This window comes from Myotis lucifugus, unplaced genomic scaffold (assembly GCF_000147115.1).
Source record: "Myotis lucifugus unplaced genomic scaffold, Myoluc2.0 scaffold_83, whole genome shotgun sequence".
NCBI lineage: Eukaryota > Metazoa > Chordata > Mammalia > Chiroptera > Vespertilionidae > Myotis > Myotis lucifugus.
This window is the reverse complement of record NW_005871131.1, coordinates 3,166,916-3,189,497: the sequence shown is the minus strand read 5'-3', so window position 1 is coordinate 3,189,497 and position 22,582 is coordinate 3,166,916. Positions and strand designations below refer to the sequence as shown.

General features: G+C 42.0%; 1 protein-coding gene across 2 annotated transcripts in view; it reads left to right on the top strand.

Moving 5' to 3' along the window:
- Nucleotides 1-22,582, top strand: part of ERC2 (ELKS/RAB6-interacting/CAST family member 2) — an 869,271-nt gene that overhangs the window by 406,328 nt on the left and 440,361 nt on the right. For both annotated transcript variants that reach the window (XR_002829807.1, XM_006090859.2), the window contains exons 11-12: nucleotides 4,390-4,583; nucleotides 10,302-10,313. Coding sequence is in view for 1 of the 2 variants with exons in the window: in XM_006090859.2 (XP_006090921.1) it covers nucleotides 4,390-4,583; nucleotides 10,302-10,313 (206 nt within the window). In the remaining variant the exon portion in view is untranslated. The remainder of the gene's footprint in view (nucleotides 1-4,389; nucleotides 4,584-10,301; nucleotides 10,314-22,582) is intronic.

The following is a 22,582-nucleotide window of genomic DNA, read 5'->3' as shown; positions in this document are numbered from 1 at the left end:
TTTCGTGAAAAGAACCCCTGGGTATTGTTATGTACCACCTGTTTTAAGTCATGACTACAGAGAGGAAGGGAGAGAGATAGAGAGTTAGAAACATCAATGAGAGAGAAACATCGATCAGCTGCCTCCTGCACATCTCCTACTGGGGATGTGCCCGCAACCCAGGTACATGCCCTTGACCGGAATCGAACCTGGGACCTTTCAGTCTGCAGGCCGACGCTCTATCCACTGAGCCAAACCGGTTTTGGCCCCCTGGGTATTGTTATGTACCACCTGTTTTAAGTCATGACTAGATTTCTCTTCTGTGCTTGATTCGAGCTTTCAGATTCGGCTCACGCCCACATGCCAAGGCTTGCCCTCATCAGTAAGACTACAGCCTGTATCTTGGTTATTCCCGTTTATGGGGGAAATTTCCTCCCTTGTGGAAATTCAAGAAACGTAATCGGGGGACCCGCTGAGCTTACTGGTCTAATATGTCATATGGACATTTCTGAAGTGTTCTTTCCTGAATTTTCTCTGTTCCTATACAATCCTTGAGAAGTTGCTCTAGAAGTTACCAGAAATATTCTGAGGCAGAACTGCGTACCTGGATTTGCTCTTAAACTGAGCTGTGTCTTCAGCAAAATGAAATCTCTACTGTTAGAAAAGAATGCTCATCGGCAGTCCTTTGGTTTTAATGACTGCTGAGTAGCTTTGAAAGTAATAATGTGCTTGGCTATATTTATGATAAATAAGTCCTGAGATCATTAAAGGAAAAGCCACACCAATCTGCATGTTCAAGAGCTAGATTCCTGACTAATGCTATGCCTCCAGAGAATGGAATGGGCAATAGCTTCCTGGCCTTTTGGGGAGCTAATTTCAAACCAACAGATTTAGTGGGGAAATAAATACTGTACATTTTCATTCTAAACCTTGAATGGGTCAGAATGCCATGGCAGGGATTGTTCAGGTAATGCTTTATTCAAATATATCTATTATTTCCCCCGTCAGTGTCTAAAGTACTTTAGGCCCAAATCTGTTATCTACTTTAGATCCCCACCAGGGGCTGCCAGTCCAGATTAGACAACCCATGCCACAATGTGAAGAGGCAAGGGTATTACCTAAATGCAAATAACTGCTTTCTTCACTCCCTTTTTGATGAAGGCTCTGGCCTTACACCTTTGAAGAAAGCGTTGGCTTTCTAAGCTCAAGTTCTCCTGTATTTATTTAATATAGTATCACCCCCGTGTCTGTAGGCCACAGCCTGACACTCTCATGCTATCCTGGTTAACAATTCCAGCCCATCCTCTAAGAAGCTGTGATTCGGGCTGAATAGAGCTGATTATCTGAAGTATTTCTGTAAATCCCATTGAGACTTTTGGCTCCAACGCTCAGGTTGAGTTGGGGACTCACCAGGCTTCAGTCATATGGACCCCTCTCTTCCCTTTTGTGTTTGCATGGACCCTGGTGGTGACCCAGGAGCAGCTGTTCCTCTCCCATCTCTATGGGACTCTGTCTTACAGCTTTCTACTGACTTGAAGTTTTAAATGCTATCAGTTTGCACCTTTATATAATAACCCTTTCAAAAATTCTGGCACCAATATTGAAGGTGGTTTGACATAAATTATTTTGCCCAGAAATCAGTAGATATTGCTAGAGATGGATAGATGTATTTAACTCAAAGATATTTTTGAGGTTATCTATTCCTTTTAAAAGGGAGAATCATCAGCACCCAAAGGTATTACCTCACAGACACCCAGCCAGCTGTAAACTTGGCGTAGGTTTTCATTTTAATAACATGATCTAACTTTAGTACCACACGAGGTCAACACTGGTCTAGATTTATGCATGTTTTCCCCTTGGTTTTCTATACCTCTAAACATCCCATGAGTCCTCTAACCATACCCACTTTGGGGTTGAAAAGACTACCAGCCTATCTAATTTCACACCCATGTTGAAAGCTAGCCTTGGATCATTTTCTTCTCTCTAAGGAACTAAAATTAGGAATGTGTTCATAAACCTGTTACCAGCAGCTTCCTCTGTGAACCTAGCAGCAAAGCTTCTCTAAGGCATATGTAATAGCTTGTCAATGAAAATTAAATAAACCTATTAACTTAGCTGTGTAACAAGCCCCACTGATGGGATACATAGCATAAAATAATCACCATAATAAAAACAAATGAATAATGCCTTTCACATGTTTATCATTTTGTAGTTTTCACTGTCCTAAGAGAGGCTAATTTATTTACCTACAGTCATAAGATACAGGGCAAGATTTAGAATCAAGATCTTACAACTAGTAATCCTATACCCACTTATTAAAAATTGTGATAATAATAATCTTAAGAATAAAAACAACCAAAATAAACCACAGTGGCTGACTTCTAGCTCTTTGTGTATGTTTAAATCTGAGTCAAGAAAGGAGTTTTAACTTGTCAGAAGTAAGCCATCAAAACATATTTATTCATTTATTTGAGTGTTTTTAGCTGCTCATTACTCAGTTTATTATTTTGTAAAGATTTAAATTATTATTTGGGTAGTTTGAGAAAAATGTCATGAAAAGGTTTTTAGCTGCTGAACAATAATGGTAAGATACTATAGCAGTAGAAGAGAATTAACATGAAATTTTGTTAGCAATTTAAAAACTGTATTATAAATATTTTTTGTTACAAGACTAATGAGTTGATTCTTAATATCACAAATAGAAGTAGTTATATGGAGTATTTTATCTTATCTATTCTACTTTTAAAAGGGGAGATTAACAAATGAAAATATTCATTACTGTAATTTAAAATAGAATTATTAGATGAACAAACTTCTGAAGATAAATTTGCTTAGTATTCCTTTTCAGATTATTTTAATTATATTGAAGTATTTACTAATCTATTAAAATGAAACCTACTATACAAACTAAATAAATGAAAAATAAATGTTTTCTAAGGAATGTTGGTAAAAGGGGGTAAGCTAGTCCATGATAGTATGTTGAATTGTTATATTTTTCCAAGATCTTTTGTATAGTCAAGTTTCTTTCTTGAATAAGGAAATCTTAAGGAGATTCAAAGCAAATTATTCACTTTCTATCCTCATGCTTAAATAATATGTTACATGCAAAATCTTATTCTAAAAATGATTATTTTGTCATAAATAAGAAATTTATTTTATGTATACTAATTTTTGAATTTTTTTCTACTAAATCATTGCAAAGACTGTCAACCTTTTAACAGTAGTATTAGTATTAATTTTTCTAACCATGCATGATTCATTTGACCCCACAGTAGCTGTACCTTGCTTGCCTTGTTTTTTCCCTGAAACAAACAAAAAAAAAGGTGTATAAAAACACAATGAGCACTTGCTCTCCATAGCAAGACAGCAGAACAACTTCATCCTAATAAATTGTTAACATTTTATTTCACACATGGATGTTGGAGATACATGCATAGATGACTTTCTATGTTGACTGTGCACTGTTGTTAAACAACTTGTTTTTTCCCTGCCTGCTCTTTGAAGAAGCCAATTAGGAATGATGGGAAACAAGGGGTAGGCAAAACATCGCAGTGCAGTGTTATTTCCATCTGTCCGGGAATATTTCAGCCAAAAGTTTATTTTGGGAAAAAAAAGCCATAACACAGTCTCACACACACAAAACCACAAATACTTTGGCTGCAAATTATTCTGCAGTGTTGTTGCTGTGTTGTTGCCGTGTCTGTTCTCGTGTGTAAAGCTGCCACCCACCCATGCATGTGTTTGCGATTCTCGTCTGTGTGCTTGTTCATGAACTAGCTCCTCCTCCTCCTGGTTCAGGTTAAGTTTAATCAATAGAGCAAGAATTTATGGGTATGGCTGTTAGCTGGAAAGCCCTTCCTCACGTCCAAGTCTTCCGTTCAAACTGCATCTTCTGCTGTTACTTCATGGGATGAAGTGCTCAGTGATCAGGAAGCCAGTCTCTTCTATGCTATCTGGCTTTGCATATGCCCTTGGTGGTTTAATATTGTTTTATCTCGGTTTCTCTGTATTGGAAAGGAAACTGTTGGTATGAATCATTTTCTAGAATATGAGATAATAGTTTTAGTTCTGCTTGACAAATGACCAGGTAGCATCGCAGTCTCTACCCCCACCTCCCCTGAGATGTTTGGTGGGCAAAAAAGCAAAAAGTAGCTATGTTTAATGGAATAATATATCAACAATAAAAAAAAACTCTCCATTGAAACTGTAATATAATTTAAAATCAGCGTTGTTCTAAGATAGCTGACGTGTGCGATTTTCCCGTTTTGCCTTTCAACTGACAGTATACCCATAATTCTTGGTGATTATTATTTTGTTCTCCATAGTTAATTTCTGGGCCATTGGTGACTTCACTATCTCTTGTTCTAAATTGTTGTCTTAACTCCATTCTTTAAAAATATAATATTGAAGGCTCATAATATTGAAGATGACTCCAGGATGAACCCCGAGTTTGCAGACCGAATAAAACAGCTTGATAAAGAGGCATCTTACTATCGCGATGAGTGTGGCAAGGCCCAAGCTGAAGTCGACAGGTTGCTGGAGATCCTCAAGGAGGTGGAGAATGAAAAGAATGACAAGGACAAGAAGATCGCGGAACTTGAGAGGTAAATGTTGCAGTCATGTTGTGAATTGCCCACAGCGAGAGAGCATCTATTGCTTAGTTACCATCTCAGGGCACCGTGGCTTTAGAATGCACATTCATATTTCAAGTCAGAAACAAGTTACGTCTGATGAATATGGCCTGGGTGTAGCACCAACATTATTTAGGATGATGTTGGGTTTCTCTGGGCTACTCAGAAGGCATTTGGCTTATCTTTTGATGACTTATGTACTTCTGAAGTGTTTAAGAAAATAGTGGTCTGGCATTGATGCCAGCAAAGTGTGTAAGAAATTAAGGCTTTGACTACCTGAAACCTCAGTTGTTGTTTTTTTTCTCCATCAAAGACAAACATTTGTGGTTTAGGTTTGTCTCAAGCAAAGAATATGGAAGATTATATGGTAGTTGGGAATTCATTCAAGATTGGAGAAAGGAAAGGAGTTCCAGTGTTTCTTGGCACACAATGTTAAGTTCATCTTGGGGTTTATCTTTTAAGAGGACCTTATGACATTTGGTAAATAAATACGTTTGAAGAGGGTCTAAGGCAGGCCTACTTGATAGCAAATTCTGTCTAAAAACAAAGAAGGTTATATCAGGGTTCCAGAGTATTTAGATTTTTAGATAAATCATGTCCATATTGTATGTATGTATAGCAAGGACTGTAAAAATAAGCTTTCCATCAGTGCTTTTTCCTGTATTTCATATAAGGAAAGAATTTCTGAATAATTTTACGTAACTCCATAACTTTCAGGATTCCTTATTGGTTCAGTAATAAGGAAGAATTTGTCTTTCCTAGATTCAGTGCATATGGAAGAGATCAGCCAATTTTGAATAAATCCGTGAGTGTTTGCCAGCTCTGACCAAGACACCCGTGCGGGCCCAACAGACTTGAGGATAAATGCAGAATAACTCTCTATGGGGTGTGGAAAGATCACAGGCTTTAGCAACAGAAAGACCTGGGTTCAGATTTTGCCTCAGCTTCATGCCAGCTGTGTGACCTTGGATCTTGTTAGAAGTGTGTCTCTAATAACCTATTAAAATGTATCTCCCTAGACAGTTTGGCTCAGTGGATAGAGCACCAGCCTGCGAAACAAAGGGTCCCGGGTTCAGTTCTGGTTAAGGGCATGTACCTTAGTTGCAGGCTCTTCCCCGGCCCGGGCCCTGGTTGGGGCTCGTGCCGGAGGCAACCAATTGATGTGTTTCTCTCACATGGATGTTTCTCTCTGTCTTTCCCTCTCTCTTCTACTCTCCCCCAAAAAATCAATGGAAAAATGTTCTCAGATGAGGATAAACAAAAATAAATAAATAAATAAATAAATAAATAAATAAACAAACAAACAAACAAACTAATAAATAAATAAGTAGAAGTGCCATCCTTTGTAGGTACCAATTCCCAGTGTAAGATGGGACGGTTATATCATTATGAAAAGCTGAATGTTCAATAAATTCTCAATATTACCTGGCTTGGTATTAAATGGACAGATTAGTTCTCAATAAAATTTTGACATTTTCAAATATAGTATTAAATATATTCAAACTTAAAATCAACTAATAACCATTTAAAAATCTTAGCATTAGTCTGGTAATAATCTGATTTTGATTGAATGAGACCAATTGTAGCAATTAAACCAAAACTTTATTTTCCTGAGTTAAGTGTACAAATTAAAAAATTTTTAAAGGACTTTATTTTAATTTTAAAATTTGGAAATGTTCTGCCAGTTTACTGGTTCTTAAGAACACTGTTAATTTTAGATAAGTCTACATGGCTATTTTGGAACTACGTTTTAGGACCAACCCAAGGCCCTGGCAGGTTGAACAGACTCTGGATTGGCCCGGTGGTCAGAGGGACATCATTGTACTGTAGGTCTCCGGACCCCTCGTCCACCGCTCTGGGAAGCAGAGCTCCATTGGGAAGATGCCTTAGATAGTTATACTGATGATATTAATTTATAATAGTAATTGGAATCTCAATAATAGGTTACGCTAATCGTGTATAAGACACTCTTCTAAGCATTTGACCTGCAATACTGCATACCACTACATCTTACCCACAATGCATCCCCATTTTCTAGATGAGAAAACTATGACTTTATACAAATTAATTAATTTCCTCAAGATGGCAGAGTTTATAAGAATCAAAGGCTAGATTTGAACCCAGGTCTGACACATGAGTGACTGACTGTGTGTAGCACCAAATAGTCACTCAGCCAGCAGAGAGGCACCGCAGCTGGGACACGGGAGGTCTGCCTCATCTTTATTAGCTTTCATGAGGGAAACTGATGTGCCCCACATTTAGAAAGCATTTTTCTGCCCCAAACCAGCTCTCCAGAACTGTAATTGAAAATCAGGATCAGCTACTATAAATATTTGCATAAAAAAGCATCATCGTGTGGTGGACAAACAGGTCTTAGCTGGACGCTCTGGCCATTAAATCATCAAGAGTCTTCACATTTTTATTTCCTCAATATGGAATGCATTAAGACAACAGTGATTTTACAGGCATTTATCTTTATGTACTTTCTGCACATTTTCTTTATCTCTGCCTTTGCCTCTCCTTAAAGCTGATGCCTCCCAGGCACTGTAATTCATAAAACGTGTGCTGGGACTTGACTCCGTCCCAGCTCTCTGCCTGCCTGTGTCTTGGGTCCAGCAGCAGAGCACAGTCTGGGAAATGTCTGAGCCCCAGCCTCAGCCCAGGCCCCTGAGGAGTTTGGGGGTGGAGATCAAGAGGGGAAACATCTTGGGAAAAGGAGAGCACAGCCTTGGCCTGTCTCTCTGGAGCCTTATCTGCTGCTGTAAGGGCTACGTGTAAATCCCAGCCACGCATCTTCCTCGTCTCGTCAGGCAGCCCTGTTCACATGGGGCAGTGTCTCCATTTGCTGGCTTAGGCTGCCAAATTCATACCTCATAATGTTGGGAACTAAGGATTTCTTAGCAATGTGACATATATCTCCATTTTGGAGTCACGGAGGAGTGTTTGCAATTAAGTTTGTGATTTTGAAAACCAAGAAATTGAACTTGAAATAAATTTGTGGTCTCTGGTCTGTAATGTGACCTACCAGAGTGAAAAGGCCTCCTTTTCAAGGCAGCTAGTTTCTAAAATATCCCAGAACTTCAGTCGTGTGCAGCAAGAGGCATGGGGTTAGGAATAGCTCAACGACTCTGACACTGGCCTGCTTCTCGCTCCGAGGGCAATCCCTGCTTGCTTTCTGTTTCGTTAATCTTCCCACTTTTTATTTTCTCTATAATGTATATGTTCCAAATAACGCATGCCCGGCACTTACATGGATGCCTCTACCTCTTAAATTCCACGTGAGTGATGTTTTCCATCAGCCACTAAAGATTTTGCCTTTCAAAGTGCATATTGCGCCAGTGTGGTCCCCATGTGCAGTTCTGCCATAAGCCGGGCTCTTGATCCCGATGCTTCTAGCAGGGAGCTGCTGCCTGGGACCGCAGGCTGCTCTGGGGAAGTTTGGCGCAGGGTGGTTGGGAGGCCTTGAGCAAGTCCCTGAGAATTGAGGTCCTTATTCAATCACCAATGCTAGATATCATGTAGGCTATACAATGGAGTAGCTAATTGAACATTAGAGACAGTGAAATAGATAGCCTTTCTGTATTGGTGCCCATCAGGGTCTTGCAGTTTTAGTTTCGAAATTAATCGTTTGGTGCCTTGGGGAAGGAGAGAGGTGAACAGAGTCTGCCAAACAAGCAGCTGACCCATGGGAAGGAATCAGGCAGGTGCCCTTTCATGTAATTATCTTAAATATGTTAGGGGCTTTGCTGGTATTTGTCTCAAGGACAGGGATTGCCCCAGTCAAGCCATCAGTCACCATCCCTCCCTACTGTGGAGAGGAGGCTGGCTCCCTTGGTTCCACTCCTAAGACAGAGCATCAGAACAGAAGCCCAGGCGGCACTCCATTATCTGGGTCGGGACCAATGCCACCTGGTGTTTGGACATTGAGGCATCATTTTAGGTGCCCACAAGTGCCTTATCTAGGGTTGAGAAGCTATGATTTTTTCTCCTGAATTTGTTTAATAATGTGCTGACATACTTTCTTTGATTCCTTTCAGAACTCTTTTCACAAAATGTAAACTTAAGCTTTATTTGTTTATTTTTAACTATGATAGTGTGTTTAGAAATCTCCTGGTACGTGGAAGAAACGATACCAGTTCTATTTGTTTTGGTATAAACTCATCTTCCTAAGTAATTTCCATTTATGTTTGTTATTATATTTGCAGAACTTTCTTTAAAATAAGCGGCAGGTGGTTTTACACCATCCCTAACAGCCTTTGGGGGAAGGTCATGGATAGCATGGATCCTTTGAGAATTTGATGAAAAGTAGGAACCCTTAGAAAAATCAACTAAATCTTAAATGTTGGCTTGCTATTTCAGTTTAGCATTCCCTACAGATTGACCATGAATCTCAGCCTGATACACCTCTGATCCAGAAGAATTTGAAACAGCAGCTGGGGCCAGCATCCCCAACGTCCCCACACTGACCATGGCCTGACCCATCTCTTATGTTTGAGGAGTTGTGCGTTCATAATTACAGTACACTCTGCAGGGGGATTTCAGTTACAGGAATTACCAGATCGATGCTTTCACCATGTGCTTAATCTTGAATTTTTCTCCTTCATGTTTATCATGACAGTCAATGCTGTTTTCACGGGAGATGTTCTTGTTTAAGCTTTCTCCTGAGGATTTGTTTTGTTTTTTCTTCCTGTGCAAATGCTTAAAGCTACTTCTTAGTAGTAGAGAATGGTGGGGTCCCACTGAATAGAGAGCTGGTAAATCCACTTTGCTTTTTGCCGATGGTATTTTACAGGTTAACAAAATGAACACCCACTGTGTGCTCCTGAGGTAGTCTGAAGGGGGTCATGCTATTTTTTCCTTTTAAAGTTTGCTTGACATTAGAGATTTTATTGTTCTGACTGATTAGAAGGGCACGTTAAATATTTTTGTACAAATAAGCGGTCAAGCGTGTGGATATATATTGTCAGTGATGAAGTACGATTCTCGTTTTCACAACTGAACAAAAGTACTTTCAGCTTTGGAAGGGACTCTGTCCTTCCTGGGGAGGCTGATGGGCCCCTCACCAGAAGCCTTCCTCGTGGCGTCTTTGATCATCGTGAGGTGCAGTGCTCTGTGAGCATCTCAGATGGAAACCTTTGAACAGAAAGCCAAATTGCTCGGCTCCTTTTTTATTTTTAGGGAGGAAGGAAAAATATCTCATAGGATATAACCATCCGACTTACTGGTTCAAATAAAATCTTTTCTGACATCAGTGCTTACCGCCCACTCTAATACCTCAGTAATTTCCATTTCATTTTATTAAATAATGAGAATTGTATATGCACACAGATAGGAACTTTTTAAAATATTCCTCCAGAAAAGAGCAAACTCTGCCACTGGTTGCCAGAGCACACCTCTGGCTCACGTCAGTGCCTGTGGTGACTGTGGGTGTGAGAGCAGGTACCTGTGTCCTAGGTATAATATTTAGTATAACAGCTTATGGTGTGTGCCCACAGCTTTTTTTGGGGGGGGGGGTTAATATCTTGATAAAAGTTGCTTTATTGTCCTTCACTTGGTTATAAAACCTGCTAATATAACATCTGTTGGCTGTATGTTTAAACTAATGCATTTCCTTCCTTTTATTCTCTTTTGCTATCCCTTTTTCTTTCTGCTTATCCTCCAAATTGCTGCTTTCACCCTTGCTCCAATCAGCTTGACTTTCAGGTTAGTACTTTCAGTTTTTCTTCTAACCGCCTTTCCCTCCTAAGCTCAATTTACTGCTTGCACTTGTTTAACAAACACATTTCTGAGATGGTTTTGCTCAGGCCACCACATTTTTTTTTCATCCCATGCCCAGGGAAGGTTTATTTTACGAGAAGGCTATATAAGTGGGAAAAGGCGAAGAAGAAGATGGAAATAAATCACTGTTGGATTATTTGATACATTCTGTTCCTGGATTATAAAATCAATAAGAGGAATCCTCAGGAAAACTCCCTAGTGTAAAATTGACTGCATGGTGATAAAACATGGAGCCATGGAAAAAAACAAACGCAGGATGCTAAATTTAACCTCGGAGAATAGAACAAAAGATGTGCCCGTGACACAGCAACTTAAAAGCCAGATTTAATAGTGCAAACCATTGAGACTTTTCGCTTAATAAATCACTGTGTTTTGAAAGATTTATAATACTTTTTTTAAAGTCACTTTGGAAAATTATCAGTATGTTTGTAACATATTGTACACACATGTTATTTCCTGTCATTGTTTTGGTTTTTAAATTTTTAGCTTTCTTTTTATTAGCTATAAGACATACTTTAATTACCTACGGAATAGCATATGGGCCCAAATGTAAAACGAGATTCAGTGTGGACTGTGTGTACCCTAATATTAAGATGCAAAATGGACATTTTGTTTGAACACACATCCCAGGTTTGGTTCCTCTAAGAAAGAGGGCCCAGGTCAGTAATTGGTTCACCTTTAAATGTGGCAAGACTTCTCTTTTTGATACTATGTAGAATTATCTAGTGATTTCTTTATCATTGAATCGATGAGTTTACTAAAAGATGCTCATAGTATGATTTGTGCTACCTAGACCTTACTTTAAAAAAAGGAGTCACATTAAGTTGATAGCCGATGTAGTTGCTCTTTTGAAAGGCAAGCTATACTATTTTCTTCTCCATTCTCCCCCAAATGCACCTCTTTATATCCTGTCCACTGCTCATCACCAAAGCCACCAGACCAATGCATTTACACCAGCAGCAAACGATTTCAGAACGAGGCCTCCTGCCCACGTACCAGTCCTGTTGCCTGCTCCCAACCCCTGTGCCCTGTGCCCTGTAATCCTTGCAAATGAACCCCCTCCTCTGCTATTCCCACCTGCCACATGGGGTGGTCCCCAGAAACTGCCTTGAACAAAGTCACACTGAAGGAACCCGGGTCTCCATAGTCCCCCACACGGAGATCTAAACAGAGACTAAAAGCACAGCCCTGCAGAGCGGTTCTCACCAGAAACCCAATGACTGTTGGGTCCCTTTCTGTGCCTCTCTGTGCAGAAACAGACATCACACTGTGGTGGGGAAGGAGCGGCTTGGCCACGTGCTATCCAAACCTTGCCTCCAAGTTTGGATCTGCTCATGTAACGAAGCTCTACGCTTTCCTCCTTGCCTGTCTTTTTTGTTTTCTTTCTCCTTTGCCTTCCCTTCGCTACCCTAGTCTGCACCTGTTGATATTGAGGCCCTGGAGACCGGGGACCCCTTTCGCTGTAACAGATTAGGCTCCCTGCCTGGGCCTGGAGATGTGTCCATAGGCGTTCTGCTGTGGTTGTTTTCCTTTTTTCCTCCAGCAACTGTACTTCACGGTGTTTAGCTCTTTCCTATTTCGTGGGGAATGAACTCTGACTCTCAGAAGACAGGATGCAGGGTTAGAGCCCGAGTGGTTTGTAGGTTACGGGGTTCTCCGAACCAGGGGCCAGGTGTGCCGAGTGGGTTTGGTGAAGGGTTCAGCCAATCCCCTTTGGGGGACTGTATGTAGTGGGAGAATCAAGATTCAGATAATTTCGATATCATTTAACCTCCTGACCCAAATGCACATGCTGGAGAAAAGGTACAACCCTTGTAAACAGCCTCTCGTTTTATTTTTAGTGGAGGGAGAACCTGGCCAGCCCCACTCTCCTGGAAACCAAAAAGTCTGTGGAGTCTTGGAAGCATTTTTGAGCTTTGACAAGTTTCCAGGGTTAGCTATGCTTTCCTTCCAACCACTTCCAGGTTTACCAGTTAAAGTAAAACGAAGTGTAACAAGGGGTGAATACAGCATCGCTAGCCCATGTGCTTTCTCTACATGGCTCACAACTGAGATCCATCCATATATTTGTGTGTGCATACATACAGAGATGTTTGTGTGTATGTGTGTGTGTGTGTGTATGTGTGTATACATTCATCATATATTTAAAAACTGAAGTCTGATCTCTCTTACCGTAGAAGTTTGTAGTCTGCCTGGTACCTCCCTCTCGCCCAATCTGAAGTTTGAAAACTTCACTACCTCCCGGATCTTTTCTGTGTGCAGTGGGCTCCATGGGAAAATCTCCCCTCCAACCACTTTTGGAAATGGCCTCATTTCCTTTTCAAATTCTATGTAGACGCTCACGCTTCAATTCGGGTGGACAGCTATTAAGTATCAGGCGTGGTAAAATGCAAATGACATATTCTCACCCTGCATAGGTTCTCGCTGCGGAAACTGCACCGCGGTCCAGCCACCCCTTCCGCACAGCGAGGGGGAAACCCGAGAGGCTGAACGGCTCCTGCCTGTGCTCGGGGGAGGGTGTGTGTGACATGTTCTCATTTCTAGGAACTCCTTGTGAGATTAGTGTGCGGCTTATGACAATGAAGTTATCTAGATAAATGTATGCAGCACTTGACAAAAAAAAAGGAAAAGAAGAAGAAAAAGTATCCTTTGGGAATCCATTCAAAATCCTGTCAGAGAATCAAGCAAGTAAAACCAGAAGGCTCAGGCCTCTCCAGGGCTCTCTTGGCCTGCAGTGTGCTCTGGGTGCTGGGCCAGCTGCTTCCTGTTTGTGCCTCAGTATCCCCTCTCAGAGAGCACGGGGCTGTCCCTGGAGCCAGTCTTATGGGATCCGCAGTGCACGTGTCTGATGGGCCTGGCGCATCCCCCCGGCGAGCAGGCTCCGGCTGACGGCTGGCACCTGGCAGCAGGCATGAGCTCATTGTTACAGAGTCACTTCAAACACTTCTACCAAAATAAACTCTTTGTGATGCTTCCCCAAAGCTGAGCCCTGCGCTCTCAATCCCTCATTCTTCCAGCAAAAGATGAAGTCACTCCTCCCGGACCTCAGAGGCCTGCTGCCCAAGGAAGTAATGAAAACCATCTTGCCCAGGGATTTGCTCTTCCCAGGGTCTTTTTTTGGCCCCATTCCCTCCACAAGTTTGGAGTGAGCACCTACTGTGTGCTAGGCTGAGCCCTACCTGCTGGCCTGGCATTTCCAAAAACTAGCTGCTGGCAAGTTGATGGAGATGGTGAAGAAATGCTGCATGTTGCATCCTGTTTTGTGTTCACGATGCACACTGATGCGGCTGCTGATAGAAAGAGCAGCCGTGGCAGCAGCAGTCATTACAATGAGCCTGAGCTAAGGGCCAGCACTGAACTCATCACTTCTTATGTAGCATTTGCTTCTCATGACAACTGCATGAGGCGGGAATGTCATTTCTTCCATATTAGAGAAGAGGAAATGAATTCATAAAAGCTAAATATTTTGCTCAAATTAGTACAGTGTATAAGTGAAGGTGTTGGGGATCCCCCCTAAAGCCATCCTTCCTGATATAGGGATTGAATATTTTGCCACTTCAGCCCCAGTTGCATAGTAAAGTCTCTGATAAGGCCTGTGCCGTGTGCTCAAGTCTGCATTTCCCAAGTATGTGTTCATAGACTCCATCTCATGAGGCACTTTGTGGAGATACCGTGATATTCATGCCTGTCCCCAACCCACCTCCCAGCCTGAGCTGGTCTCTCTTTGTTGCTGCTGTTGATAATTCTCCCCTGAGGATATTTTTTTCCCTGTGTGTTTTTTTTTTTTTAGAGAGAGTGGAAGGGAGGAAGAAGAGACAGAGAGAAATACCGATGTGAAAGAGACACATCGATTAGGTTGCCTCCCACACATGCCCCCAAAATGCCCTGACTGGGGTGGGGATGAGCCTGCAACCGAGGTAGAGGTACGTGCCCTTGACTGGTATTGAACCCCCAACCTTTCAGTCTCTGGGCTGATGTTCAACCCACTGAGCAAAATTGGCAAGGGCCAGAGCTGGTCTCTTGTACCCAGATCCTGCCCCTCCAGGGCCAGCTCAGGTGTCACTCCAACACCAAGCCTTCTCTGAACCACCCCCCCCCCCGCCCCCTGCAGAAGCAATCTCTCCCTTCCGTGCTCTCTGGCCCCTTTTCCTGCTGTCATACCCTCTCTCAAATTGAGATGGTTAATTAATGTATCTTCTCCCTAGTAGACGCTGCCTCCTTGAATTTGGATGGGTCTCTAGCTTGATGCATGTGTGCCACCCACTGGAGTGGCCAGTCATACTCCTGAATGTTGTTGAAAAAAACTGTTGAAGAAAGGTCCCTGCATGAGCTCCTCTCACTCCTGCCACCTTGATTGGGTCCCCACTGAACTTTGTTGGTGGGTTCTTTCTGGAGGCCGAGCTCACTCCCCTGGACATCTTTTTTTTTTTTGCTCCAGAGGGGAAGCCTTAAGAAAAGATATGATTGGTTTTCTATCAAGCTGGATGCTTGAAAATTCAAGAAAAACAAATCCCAAGTAAAAGGAGAGGGAAAATCCTGCTGAAGTTACCCATTTCTCCCACTCTCTCTTCCTTTCCTTCCTTCCTCTCCCCCTTCCTGCTTCCCTCCTTACTTCTCTCCCTCTCTCCTGTGCTACCTCCTTCCTTCCTTTCCTCTCTCTCCCTCCCTTCCTTCCCCTCCTTTCCCGATTCTGCACTGAAATCCTTCTCCATGGCGGGGTCTGTGCTGGGCTTTGGGAATATCGCAGTAAAAAGACATGGCCTCTCCCCTCACTGAATTCAAAGACCAACACTTCCTATAAGGAAGGATTTGGCCACTAAGAAAAATAGTTTTTCCCATTTATACTAATAACTGGAAAAACGGGGTTTCAGGTGTTTTTGAAAACTCCTTTTTCCTGTTGGGATTGAGGGGTTATCCACAGGTCAGACAATCATTTCCCTCTTTAAAGCTGCCTTATACTAACGCTGACATTTCTGGTGAAGTGTCAGAAAATTTTATGCCCAAGCAGAACTGGTAGAAAGCCAGAAATCAGTTGATTTTGCTTTGGGTGCAAATATTTTATTGGGGATGGAAAAAAGTTGTTTTCCCTGATTTACAGCTCCTGCAAACATAAAGTGGGTTCTATATTTAGACATGGTTTTGAACCTTTGAGGTGTAGCCAGGGCTTGGTTCTTGCACCTTTCTGACCTGGCCTTGGTGGGACTTGCCATGGCTGACATTTCGCTGAGGCAGCTCCAGTTTGTAGAACTAGGGCTCTGTGCCCTGTATTATTTCGGCTGTTTGGTCTTCGCTGGATTTGGTGCTCTGATGCTCTATCCACACCTCTAGGACAGCGGTCGCCAACCTTTCAGACCTCATGGACCACCAGTGGTCCACGGACCACCAGTTGGCGACCGCTGCCCTAGGACGGTGAGGAAGATGAAGGAACACAATTGTAGCTGAAATGCTTTGTGATGCAGTATGTTTCTGAAGTACATCAGAGATGAGAAAGGCCATTCTCAATTTGCAAATCTGTTAAAACAATGACAACAGTAAGAACAACAGCATCTCAATTAAGAGATAGTGGCAGGTTGGCTTAATAAAGACCTGGCTCCTGACTAAGAGATGCCACGTTGGTGGAATTAACCATTTTGTGGTTTTCCAACCCCCCTCCCACCCCGCTTCCTCCCGTACTCCTGGCTTTTTGTTGGTACTACCATGTGGATGAATATCAGCAAATAGTAAATCTCTCAAGATATGTTAGCCTTTTCTGTAAATGTTGAGAAGGGGAAGGAATTTAAAAAAAATAGTTTCTCAGTATTATTATAAATCACTTTCTAGAAAAATAATATCTTATTTCCTTTATATGGCTTTTCTTATGAAATGTGAATTCTATCACTTCATTAGCCACAATACCAGCTCACGTTGTAGGGAAACCTATCCAACTGGTGGCTGGGACTTGCTTCAGCGTTGGGTGAAGGTGTGTGGAATTTTCACACTGAGTAAGGTTGCATTTTTGAGAAGCCTACATTTTGGGTGCCTATTTAAAAACGAGTGGGTACTGTGTATGTTTCTCTAAAGAAAATACTGTGTTGTTAATATATCTAATAAAGGCTTTGGAGATTTTCTTTGTAAGGAATTCTGATGATTTTAATATTTGCCACTCTTTCTTAATTTATGCCAAACTCAATGAATACTCTATGGGTGAAAAATAGAATAGAATACAAAGGGGAAAAATGACTGCTTTTGCTTGGGGTGCAACTAATTTATTGGGGATGAAAAATGTTGTTTTTCCTAATGTAGCCTCTGCAAAAATAAAAGGGGTTGTGCAGAATTATTTTTGTAGAAAAGCATTAATTCTAGAACTATAGAGTAAATCAGGGAATGAGAACAAATTTCCCCTTGAAGAACCACGATTGCTGCTATTTGAGTCCAGCGGCAGTGAGCCTCGTGTTTGACCTGCAGCTTGCCCACTGACCTTCTCTTGCAGTTTGTTTCTAACTGGTAACATTATTAACATAAGCATATTCTTATTGGTATTTCTGAATATATCTGAGTGTGCAATAACTTATGCTTTACTGTAACTCTTAACAATGGAAATTGAAAGGCTTGTGATTCTCAGTGTGCTGAATAAATACACTGGTTTTTTCCCCTTCTTTTGTGAGATCCCACACGTAATTGTGAAGACACAACGGTGAACATAAGCAACTCTTAAGATATTTTCATGTGACGCGAGGGCAGGACTTCACACAGGGAATTGTTTTTCGCAAAATTTTACTTCAGTTCCTGGAAAGCATCTTTAGAAAGTTTTGAGAACGTGACCATCACCTTTCTCAGAGGGGGATGTGAAGTAACGGAGTAGCCCCTCCGTGGGTCAGCTAGAATATTCCCATGGCCGGACAGATCTTGATGTGATGTGTGAGTTGAAGTGTAAGAGAGTGGTTTTAAATTTAACTTCGCGGCCCTCTGTTATTTAATCATATGTCAGTTTGATGGTTCCAAGGACAGCAGGATATGTTGCTCACAGATAATTGCCGTGGAGAGAATGAGTTGGGTATAATAATGAATAGCTGGGAATCTTCTGATAACCTGCGATGAGTGGGCCCTGGTGAGAAACACTCTCCGGGCAATTGGCACATAGGTGTCCTATCACTTTGGTGAGTGTGGGTGCTCTTCTGCCACCTCGACATGCAAAGCAGGGGCTTTTTAGGGATTCCTGAGCAGATAAAGAAGCACTGCTCTTGGATGGTGCATGTGTCATCTATCCTAGACCTGTTATTGCTTTATATTAGTATTACACTTGTAGTCCAGGTTATGCAAATAGCTATCCATCATCAGAACAATACGTATAGAAAATGAAATAAACTCCATCCTAAGAAACAGTACATTATAGCTGCGTCCTGTTGGACACACACCCACATGTGTCCATACAAGCCTGTCCCTGTATTTGTAAGTTGGAGACAATTGTGTTATACCTCATTCCTCATGAGCTTGTGACCAGGATGCACATTGAGTGTGGAGCATGGTCCGGCACATCATAGATGTTCATTAAGTGGTGATGGTTGTGGTTGTCATGGTGATGGTTGTGATGAAGATTTTCATGCCAAGAGTAGCAGGTGAGAGAGTAGGGAGTTCATGCACAAGAGAAGTGGGAGATGGTCCTGTCAAGGCCGCCTCCTTTGCTTTCCTAGTTATGGAAAATGCAGTGGCCAGAATAAAGCAATTGAGTTTTTCCCCTTAAGCCATGGAGAGATTTTGAGGGAAGGTTAGAAACAAAATGATCCTTTGAATGTTTTTTTTTCTTGAGGAATATGAATAAGTGAACCTAGAAAATTCATTAGTCTTGAACAGCCAGGACTCAGCCCCAGTGTATCCACATATAAAAGGAGCTGATATTGAGCTTAGAGGATAGGCCAAGTACCCAAGTGTGTTCCTTCATCCATTTATTTCCTTCATGCATTAACTTATTTACTTTCACCAAATAGTAATTGTGTGTCTACTCTGCAGTAGACACCATGAGGTAACTAGAACTATCTTCCGAAGCAGCTTCTAGAGAAATGGAAGCAAACAATAGGACTTATAGCACGATATTTATGCAGGTGGTGTAATCTTTTGATACCCATACGTGAAAGCTCTCCATTCTTTTTACCTCTGCATCCTGTTCTATTTGCCAGTATCCCTTGAAGGACTTCTATGTTGTTTCAAGTCTTTTCCTCTCACATAGACTGCTCTTAATACATTTCTAATTTTGCTAGTTGCCTCCTACAGAGACTAAACCATTTGCAGTCCCGTCAGCCATATGTAAGAGTGTCTTTTTTCTTATTAACTCTGTCAATGCAGTATGGGTTTCAAACTTTTTTTTTATCTTTGTTGATATGGAAGGGGAACAATGGCCTCTAAGTGTGGTTTTCATTTGCTTTTATCTTATTACAAGTGAAGATGGGCATCTTTAAGTACGTGTATAAGTTATTAGAGTTTTTGTTGGTATTTTTCTTATTTATTTGTAGAGGCTCTTTATATATTTACTTTCACCCATTTGTTTTTGGTTTTAGTTTGAAATACTCCCCCTGCCAGTTTGTCTTCTTTTTGTTACACTGAATTTTTTTTGGTATTTTAAAAAATCAATCTTTATTGTTGAGATTATTACAGATGTCCATCTCTCCCCCGCCCCCCATAGCTCCCCTCCACCCGGTTCCCACCCCACTCCAGGCCCTCGCCACCCTATTTTCTGTGTCCATAGGTAATGCATACATGCATATAAGATCTTTATCTAATCTCTTCCCGCATCCCCCCACACCCCCTTCCCTCTAAGAATTGTCAGTCTGTTCCATTTCTATGCGCCTGATCCTATTCCATTCACCAGTTTATTCTGTTCATCAGATTTTTTATTCATTTGATTTTTAGATTCAATTGTTGATAGATATTTATTTGTTGTCACTTCATTGTTCCTATTTTTTATCTTTACCTTTTTCTTTTTCTTTCTCTTCTTAAAGAATACCCTTCAGCATTTCATATAATACTGGTTTGGTGCTGATGAACTCCTTTAGCTTTTTCTTGTCTGTGAAGCTCTTTATCTGACCTTTAATTCTAAATGATAGCTTTGCTGGGTAGAGCAATCTTAGTTGTAGGTTCTTGGCATTCATCACTTTGAATATTTCTTGCCATTCCCTTCTGGCCTGCAAAGTTTCTGTTTGAGAAATCAGCTGACAGTCATATGGGGTACTCCCCTTGTAGGGTAACTGACTGTCTTTCTCTTGCTGCTTTTAGGATCTCTCTTTGTCTTTTGCTCTTGGCATTTTAATTATGATGTGTCTTGGTGTGGGCCTCTTTGGATTCTCTTGTTTGGGGTTCTCTGTGCTTCCTGAACTTGTAAGTCTATTTCTTTCACCAGGTAGGGGAAGTTTTCTGTCATTATTTCTTCAAATAGGTTTTCAGTATCTTGCTCTCTCTCTTCTTCTGGCACCCCCATAATTCAGATGTTGGTACACTTGAAGTTGTCCCAGAGGCTCCTTACACTATCTTCGTATTTTTGGATTCTTTTTTCTTTTTGCTCTTCTTGTTGGGTGTTTTTTGCTTCCTTGTATTTCAAATCATTGATTTGATTCTCAGGATCCTCTAGTCTACTATTGAATCCCTGAATCTTATTCTTTATTTCAGTCAGTGTATGTTTAATCTCTGACTGGTCTTTTTCCATTTTTTTTGGCATTCTCACTAAGATCCTTGAAAGTCTCACTAAGTTCCTCAGAGGTTTCTAGAAGATTCTTGAGTAACCTTGTAACTGTGGTTTTGAACTCTGTATCCAGTAGTTTGCTTTCTTTCATTTGTGACATGTTTCTTTGTCTCTGCATTTTGGCTTCTTCCCTGTGTTTGTTTCTATGTATTGGGTAGCTGCTAAGTCTCCTTGAGTTGATAGAGTGGCCTTGTATAGTAAGTTTCCTATAGGGCCCAGTGGCTCAGCCTCCCCAATCACCTGAGGTGGACACTCTTGGTGCACCCCTTTGTGGGCTTTGTGCACAGTTTTATTGTAGATGAGCCTTGGTTGCTGTTGGTGTCACTGGGAGTAATTGACCTCCAGGCCATTTGGCTATGGGATCAGCTGTGACTATAGTGGGAGAACTGCTGTGCAGGAGACACCCTTATGGAGCAGGACTTGCTTCAGTGGGGCTTTGGTGCTCACTGAGTCTGCCCCTTGAGTGTGTCGCTTATGGATGTGAAGAGTTGTAATCTGTTATAGCCTTGGAAGTGCCCAGACAAGTCCCAGCTGTGAAGCAAGACGGATTGGTTGCTGGTGCCAGGTCTTGGGCCTTTTATTCATAGGTATGGGGCTTCCTGACCCAGCTGCAGCTTGTTTGACAGAGTTTTAGCCTGAGAAAGGACAGACCATTCATATGAAAAAAAAACACGCTGTGCACAGCTTGGGCGGGGTTTTAAATTGGGTAGGGTGGGTTCTCAGGGAATCACCAAGGCGGAGCAAACAGAAATGGCTGCCAGTCAGCCCTGCACCAGGGAGGTCCCAGCCGGGAGCAATGACCGCTGCAAGCACCTTGGTCTGGAAGAAAGCTGCCCCCGAGTTCCTGTCCGGATGCCAGACAGTCCAGTTTCTCACCATATGTGTCTGGGTCCCCCAGAGCCTTGCCTGGCACTGGAACTCAGAGGAAGAAGGAGATAATAAATTCAGTTTGTGGTGCTGGCCTCCGTAGTTTTTACTGCCCGTAGGGATTTATTTCCCCAGCTCTGGAACCCTGGGCTGGGGGTCTGGTGTGGGGCTGGGACTCCTTGCTCCTCCAGTTGGCCTCCGCAGAGGCGATCTCCCTCCCGATGAAAAAAGTGGCACACCCGAGTGCTAGACCAGCCCGTTCCGCGCCTCCGCTCCTCCTACCAGTCTCAATGTGTTTCTTCTTTACCTCTCTAGTTATAGTACTTCCACTCAGCCAGCTTTCCGGTGGTTCTGGATGATGGTTGTTCTGTATTTTAGTTGTAATTTTGATGTGGTTGTGGGAGGCAGCGAGTACAGGCGTTTAACCTATGCTGCCATCTTGGTTCTTCCTACACAGAAATTTTTAAAAATTATTTTTATCTAGTCAATCATATTCAGTCTTTTCTTTTAGGTCTTCTGAAGTTTGTGTCATAGTTAGAAACCTCTTCTATACTACAAGAGTATAAGAATAATTGTCCAGGGATCTTTTTTTTGGTATTTTTATGGGTTTGATTTTCTGCATTTAGTCTTTGAACCCATCTGGGAATTTATCTGTAAGGTATGAAGTATGGATATAACTTTATTTTTTCTAGGTCAAGTGAAGTTTAAATGTCACTTCATTCATGTGCCTTTCACTGGAGCTGGCCCAGCCCAGATTAGGTTTGTCTGCTATAAATCCATGTAACTTCTCATTAGAACATGAAGCACCATCTTAATTCTTGTTTAACATCTGTCTTTCGGTCTCGAGTGGGACTTCTACCTAGAAAGGACCTGTCCTATCCACCCAGTGCCTATGAAGAGTAGACACTTAATATTTATAGAATGAATTAGTGACGTGAGTTCTAAAGAACTGAAGTTATGAGGCGGTAGACATCATGAGTGAGCAGAAGCTATGGAAAAGGCATGCAGAGGGGAATGTGAGCCACTGAGGCTCACACGAGGGGCAAGTCAACAGCATGGATGTGGTGGAAGATCAGCCAGCTCTGCTGTACAGGGCAATAGAACAACCGTGTGGCGGGCATCCGTTGTTCTCCTGGGTAGCATTCCCGTCCTGAGGCCCAGCAGGAATATCATTTTTGTTTCTTTTTGGGAAGCCTAATTTCTCAGCTTCCCCGGGGTTCAGTGAAACCCACCTACACAATTGGGATTCCTGCCTCACTTGTGCAGGCTGTAGGAAGAGGTATGGGACACAGGGCCGGAGTCCAGACCAGAGAGGCTTGGTCCAGGCTGTGTGTTGGCTGCTCTGGGGTAGCTGGGTGTCCCTGTCTAGTAGGCAGATTGGAATGGAAGTCTGGAACCAGACGAAGAGGCATTGCCCATGGCAGAGTGTGACAAACGCTGTATGAATGTCATGGGCATTCAGAGGAGGGAGTGGTTGGGGAAGTTTCCGTGAATGTGATGGTATTGCCACTGGAGCAGGAAAAAAAGGAAAATATTTTATCAGATGTAGAACCAGGTGTGAGCATGGGCAAAGGTAACAAAGGTGGGAAGGTATAGGGCATGCTCAGAAGAGAGGGTG